Source organism: Oryzias latipes, chromosome 2, assembly GCF_053564925.1.
Source record: "Oryzias latipes strain Hd-rR chromosome 2, Olatipes_Hd-rR_3.1".
Lineage (NCBI taxonomy): Eukaryota > Metazoa > Chordata > Actinopteri > Beloniformes > Adrianichthyidae > Oryzias > Oryzias latipes.
In genome coordinates, this window is record NC_136238.1 from 378,721 (window position 1) to 385,502 (window position 6,782).

General features: G+C 56.2%; 1 protein-coding gene across 2 annotated transcripts; it reads right to left on the bottom strand.

The window, feature by feature from the left end:
• Window positions 1-1,786: 1,786 nt before the first annotated feature.
• Window positions 1,787-4,896, bottom strand: LOC144990056 (uncharacterized). 2 transcript variants are annotated; one of them, XM_078942570.1, is made up of 4 exons: window positions 3,636-4,896; window positions 3,329-3,565; window positions 2,970-3,239; window positions 1,787-2,822 (listed from the first exon to the last, which is right to left on the bottom strand). In XM_078942570.1, exons 1-4 carry the CDS (start codon window positions 3,973-3,975, stop codon window positions 2,698-2,700), a joined length of 972 nt encoding a protein of 323 aa, XP_078798696.1. In that variant the 5' UTR covers window positions 3,976-4,896; the 3' UTR covers window positions 1,787-2,697. The 2 variants fall into 2 exon arrangements, with proteins under 2 accessions (XP_078798696.1, XP_078798695.1); XM_078942569.1 differs by having other exon boundaries at window positions 1,787-3,239.
• Between the last annotated feature and the right edge of the window lie 1,886 nt (window positions 4,897-6,782).

Below are 6,782 nucleotides of genomic sequence, written 5' to 3' on the forward strand. Positions count from 1 at the left end.
ACTCGACCTCTTCGACCTCTCCGTTGCACTCCTGTCTTCAGCCAACCTTCGGACAGAACGCATTGGAGTCACGGTGGACAAAACTAGGGCTCTCGTTTGGGACATTAGTTCGATGCGACCGCAGACTGTCTGGTGCACCGCTTCTACATCCGTGGGATCTGTGTAATTATGTGTGATGAAATAAAAATCAAAGTAAGACGCTTTGCTTTGAGTGTTCTTTCTTTTTTTTTTCTTGTGCGGTCTCACGGTAAAACTCTGCAGCTCCGATAAGCGTAGAACGTCACACTGCGTTGCAGCAACGCGGAAAGCGCCTGGAGGGCTACCAGAGTATACCTCTCCGCTTTTACATTTATTTTTTCTAAACATAACCTTTTCTGATCTAACTCTTCTTAGCACAGAAAATGAAAATTAAAAAAAAATGAAGCAAACAAAATACAGACATCATTCAGAGTCTACACGAGGGTCTTTATTGTCACAATGATCAAATGAACACAGTCATGGGTTTGCATCGCCCTATGGCGCACTGGCAGAAAGACACATCGCGAATAAGACTACGCCCAGGCTGGAGCTTGTCTCCTGTTTCCACCTCGCGTTCTCCAGATCCAGAGAGCCGTGCAAACAGTCAGAGCCGCGACACCGATGGATATCATGACAAACAGTCCTCCTGAGAAGACTGAAAGAGAGCGGGGGATAGAAACAGTCAACAAATGGGTCCAAAAACCAAATTAAAATATTGTTGTTTTTTTTTTAAAAAAAAAACACCACTCGCCTCGCTTAACTTTCACGGTCGCTTTCTTGATGCCTTTGCCAGAGACTACGGTGCAGACGTAAACCAAGCCTGCGTCCTCGGGCGACAGTAACAAGGAGCTGCGGATGTCGTAGAGCAGCTGCGAGGTCCGCCAGACGGCGGTCGTGGCGCTCAGAGTCCTGCCCGACGGAGGCTCGGTGGACCAGGTCAGCTCGGGTTCCGGGTAGATCCCCACCGAACTGCACACGGCGGTGTCGCCCACCTGCTCCAGGAGGACTTCGGTGACCGGAGCTGCTTTGAAACGAAGACAGAGCTCAGCTCAACCTGTTTTCTTCGAGGCCCAAGCGGCCCCCTCGAAAGGGACCGCCGGCCCCTCTCACCTTCAGCATCCCTCGTCGCATCATTGTCTCTTTCGTGAGTGGCCTGGGTGTCGTCCAATGTCCAGCTGGATGGAGGACGCTCCGTTGGCCGGGTCAGATCGGGTTCCGGATTGATCCCCTCATAACTGTAATTGAAGGCGTAGTCTGGGTCGTAATAGATGTCGTAGTACACCACCTCCTCGTTGACTTTTTGTGTGAGCGGTGAACAAAAAAAAAAAGAACTTTTAGTCAACGTCACGATACTGCATCTCAACCCGTAGTGTGGAATTCGCCATCCCCTGTTTTCGCTTTGCTCCAGCCGCGTTGCGCTGACTGTTTGGGTTATGACGATCGCGCTCGTACTCGGAACAATGTCAGCAAGCTTACAGAGCACTCACCCGCCACGCTCTGGGTCCGCGCGACAGTCAGAAGTAGCCACGGTAAGAATGGGAGCCCTGTCATGGTTTAGCTGCTCAGATGGCCGAGGCCCGATCGAGTAGGGTTGGGGTCGCGGAGTCTGCTGCGGGAGACGCAGAAGGACCTTTCGACCGTTGTCGTTCGCCGTCTGCTTCACTTTCGTCCGAAGGGACGCTCGCAGAGCCCGGTGAAGCAGCAGCAGACGTTCGTTGATTGAGGCAAACACTATTCCACTTTGCACCACTCGATCACACCCGAAGACCGTTCCGACACGTCACGCAGAATTCCCCGAAGGCAGGTCGCAAAGTCGGGTTACCCGGTGTCTTTTATAAATGGCAGAGGGGCGACAAGCTCACACCGTTGGAGGCAGACGAAGAAGACTCAACCCCTTTAACCTTTCCGTTGCACTCCTCTGTCTTCTATCTCCCTTCAGGCAGGGCCTATGGAGTCCCGGCGACCAGGGCCCTCGAAGACTCTCCGCTCGCACGGCGCACAGAGCTCTCGCATGATGACCTATTTGGAAGAGCTGGCCGACCACGTTGAAGTGCCTCGCTCGGGGGAGGCCTCCTCATCGAGTGGAAACCGAGACGTCGGGCTTGTGAGCGTCTACTCGCATCGTGGGCGTGCTGACGACGGGGCGAAGCGGACGAAGACCGAAAGCTTGTGCTTACGCTTCCACACTCCCTCGGTTGACGAGAGCACAGACTCTGACCTGTGCTCCGCTTCGACGGCTGTAATGCCCGATGCAGCATCTCAGTGTGATCACGTGTGATGAGATACAAAATAAAATCATGTCAGACGTTTGCCCTGTGTCTCTTTTCCTTGTCTGCACCGTCTGAAGCGATCGGCGCGTCAGGTTCGCGCTCGGAGGACCCGAGTGACCTCAAGCAGAATCTCTGGGGCCCTGCTAGGCGTAGCCACATTGTGCAAAGTGCCTCATAGCATTTTCTTGTCCTTTATATAGTTTTTGTCCTAACCACACTTTTTCAGCACTGAAAAGGATAATAACGAAAACAAAACAGAGACATCTTTCAGAGGTGGACTCTAGGGTCTTTATTGTTACGGCAATCAAACGAACACACACAAGGGTTCACGTAGCAAAAGTAAGCCTGTGAGGTTGGAACAATGCATGAGCAGGCAGATTGGAAAGGTCCGTCGCCGAGAGTCCCACGGTCAGGCAGGAGCGCATCTCCTGGTTCTCCCTAGCATGCTCCATATCCCGAGAGCCAGGCAAATTGCGAGAGCCGCGACACCGACGGGGATCAGGACATAGATCGTCAGAAGCTTTTGGAGTCTGCCTGAGGAAAACGAAAAGAAATAAGCCGTGAAAGCGAGAACAGATTGAGGAAAGTGACGCCTCTGCCGTTCGTGCATAATCTGAAGTCCAACAGTAGGTGCAAAAAAAAAAAAAGAAACTAAACAAATGAACCACTTGCTTCGCACACCTTCCACCATCAAAGTTGCTTTCTTGCTGTGCTTGCCAGAGGTTACGACGCAGCTGTAAACCATGACAGCGTCCTCGTGCGACAGTAACAGGGAGCTGCGGATGTCGTAGAGCAGCAGCGAGGTCCGCCAGACGGCGGTCGTGGCGTTCAGAGCCCGACCGGACGGAGGCTCGGTGGACCAGGTTAGCTCGGGTTTCGGGTAGATCCCTTTCGAGCAGCAGACGACAGTGTCGTCCACCTCCTCCATGCGGACTTCGAGGACCTGAGCCGCTGCGAGAAACGAATCCTGAGCTCAGCGCAACCTGTTTGCTTGGCGGGCCAAGCGTTCCCTCTCGACAGTGACCGTCGGCCCCTCTCACCTTCAGCCTCTTTCGTCGCCCCATCGTCTCGTTCGCGAGTCGCCGCTGTGCGGTCACGGTCCGCGCCGACGTTCTCTGTTGTTGGACCGTGGTAGCCGCCCTTGTTGTGAAACGGCTGCGTGGACCACCGGGGGGTGGTCGCGGCGTTCAAAGTCCTGCTGGCCGTAGTGGGCTCCGTCGACCGAACCGGTTCGCGTTCCCGGCTGATCCCCTCCGAACTGTCGAGGACCGGAGCCGCTGCGAGACAAACTAGAATTTAGAGCCGCATTTTCGCTAAACGGTCACCTAAGTCACTCACCGCTCCTACCTTGCACGTTGACGTTGACATAAGTGTATCGCTCATTCTTACGGGTTGTAACGTAGCAGGTGTATCTTCCCTGATCGTGAAGCTGCACCCAGGACAACCGTAGTGAGGCATTACCTTTAGAGACCTGATCCGAGAACAAGGAACCTCTGCCCTTGACATTCCTGAACTGAGGGTTCGCTTTGTAATATGAAAGAAAGGGGTTGCCCTCGTTATCCTTAATCCAGTGCACTATCGGACCGTCTCCTCTCTGAAAACTGCAGGGTAAGATGCAGGTTTCCATGATGAGACAGGTGATGTTGGTGTCTGTAACAACGTGACAGCGACACAAAAAAGAAAGCATAAAAAAAATTTAGCCGGCAACCCTCCTGAGTCCTTCTGCGACTTTGTAACCTGACTACACAGACTCATCGAATAGTCACGGCCTGCCTCTCAAAACACAGGCTCATCGATCGTACTCGTGCTAGGAACAGTATCAGCAAGCCTACAGAGGACTCACCCGCTGCGCTCAAGGTCCATGTGAGAGTCAGAAGTAGCCACGGTCCGAATGGGAGACCTCTCATGGTTTTTTTTTTTTTTTCTGACGGGATACACGAAAGTATCTGTCAGCAGTCCGAAAGGGAACGCGAGATTTTAATAAGAACTGGCGGGCCATAGTACCACTGGAGCCAACGGACGGTTACACTACCGTACCCCGTACCCCCGGTGGAGCGAGTGCACAGTTTATCTCACCTCTGAAAATAAAGGAGAACCAGACACCTGAACACAATACATTTTATTTTCACTCGACGATACAACAAAAAAACAAACAATGTGTAGGTCCCTCGAAGGACACCTGAAAACAATCAAACAAACGTGAAAAAGTCAAGTAAAAGTACAGAAACAAAGCCAGCCGAAGCAGATCTCAGTGTAGCGTAGCCGTGTCTCTGGGACATTCATCGACACACATACATGAGCATGTACGCTGGGCCTCTGATCGAAGGGCTCCTCACTAGCACCGCAGGTGAGTGGAGACGATGAGGGGCGAAAGTCTGGCAAAGAGGTCGACCAGCGAGCTCTCGGAGGCGCCGTTACCGCACAGGCGTACGAGCGCGATGACGATCCTGTAATACACTTTGGTGAGTTCGGGCACGGGGCTCCGTGCTGCGTGTTTGGAGATCATTACGACGGGGGCCCATTTCAATAGACCCAAGGCGACCCGAGGGTCTGCGTCGTGAGTGTAGCACCTGCCGTCTCGGGACAGCTGCACTCTGTCGGGGCTCAGTAGGTCAACCCCCGCGACGTCACGCAGCCCGGCCCTGCTGAGGTCCACGGTCAGCGGGGCTCTCGTGCAGTTGAACGCGACCACTTCGACCTTGTGGCTCTCGAACACTCTGACCTTCAGTCTCAGCGTCAGGTTTCGTATCAGGGAAGAAAGCGACTTGGAATCAGATGGAGGCCCCGGCAACGTCTGTTTTCCCCTTCGCGGCGGAGGGTTGCCGAACACCAGCAGGCCGAGCCCGCGGCCCGACTCGTATTTCGTCCCCGTGAGGCTCGGCTCGGCCCGCCAAGTGGACCTCTCGGCCGTGTACTCCTCGAACGCGAAGTAGGCGCTGTCCAGGGTGAGCCTGCTGGGTACGACGGGTCTCCCCGGGCCCGCTCTCTCACTCAGGATCCCCAGGGCCCCGCCGAGGATCCCGACGGGGTCCCTTGAGGAGAGGAGGCTTATGGAATCCGCCTCGCGAAAGCCGCATCTGCCCAAAACCTCGATACAGAACGTGAGCAGGCCCTCGTTTCGCACCCCGAAAAAAGGACCACCGCGACCAAAGTGCTTGGCGAGGTAAGCCACCGGGTCGATCAGCACGCAGCCTCGGCAGATCAGCAAGTCGTCCAGATTTAACGCGCGCGTGGGGAGCTTCTCTGCCTCCAAGGCCTGGTGAAGTGTCAGGAGCACCTGAGCGGCGAAGGCGTCAGCGGAGAAAGGCGCGTTCTCGAGAGTCCACTCGGATGCTTTCTTGCAGTCAGCGAACATGGGAGCGTACTGGAACACCACAACGCCGTCGCAGCTCTCCGAGCTCCTGCACAGGCCTCGGATCGGGCCCGCGAACAAGTCCGGTCGCTGCTCCGTGACAGCAATCGAGAGCTCGACGACGTGCTCTCTGAACCTCTCGGCGTCCTCCGGAGATGCCTGGGTGAGGATGGCCATCTTTGTGTCGACCTCTCCCTCGCAGCATCCGCTTTTGCCTTTCACGATGACCCGGGGACCTCCCGCGGGCGAGCTGGCCGAAGCGGAGCACGGGTCTGGCTCTGGAGACCCGATCCGCATCCGCGCGAAGGTGAGTCTCTCCGGAGACCGCCCGACACGGCCCGAGTCTTCCTTGGCGACCTGGGATGAAGCGCTGGCCTTTCTCGAGTACCACACGTAAGGCTGTATGTAACCCGGAGCCAGTCTTATCACGTCGACCCCGTAGAAGATCTTACTCTCGGATCGGAATGTGGTAGCGAGAGAAGAGGTGTCTGGCACCCGGAAGGCGGGGGGTTCGCAGTCCTCGCAAGCCACCGCGTCACAGGCTCTGTAGCAGCCGGCGCCGATGTTCGTCGGGATCTCCCTCGCCGGAACCGAGACGGCATCCGCGCCCAGGTCCCGATACCTCGGGAGTTCGAGCAGCTCTGACGCCGACCACCTTTCCTGGGGGAACAACGTGACGCACGCCGCCCCGATGGCGACGAACTCCGGATCTGGGCCCGCTCGACCGGACGCCCTCGCGGCCGCGGCTTCCAGCTTCTTCGCGACGTCTCTAGTCCGCGGCCTCGAGCGGAATTGCCGCCGCAGCTCCATGGCGTCCAAGCTCTTCATGTAATACGAATCGAAGGCGGCTTCCGAGGTAGGCTCGTACGTGCCTAGCAGCTCGGACAAATTCCGCGCGTAGGTCCTGCTGCAAAAACCTTCCCGCTGACCGGACGCCCTGTGGCCGATCAGGGGCGCGCCGCTGTACAGCTCCCAGATCATGCAGTACCAGCTGAACACGTCCGCCTGAGTGTCGGACTCCAGGCACCACAGCACCTCGGGAGCTCTGTTCGCACGGGTGCCCCTGGGCTGATCGGGAGTGGAGAAGTTGCACGCGGTGCCAAAGTCGCTGATCTTGAACACCAGTGGCAGGGGCCTCCTGC

Bases quoted from the DNA above. Each gene is read 5' to 3' on its own strand.
- LOC144990056 (XM_078942569.1), bottom strand. From the start codon at position 3,975: ATGCTTTCTTTTTTGTGTCGCTGTCACGTTGTTACAGACACCAACATC. The intron at 3,566-3,635 runs GTAGGAGCGGTG...TTTGTCTCGCAG, and splicing joins TGTCAACGTCAACGTGCAAG to CGGCTCCGGTCCTCGACAGT. The intron at 3,240-3,328 runs GTGAGAGGGGCC...CGTTTCTCGCAG, and splicing joins GGCGACGAAAGAGGCTGAAG to CGGCTCAGGTCCTCGAAGTC.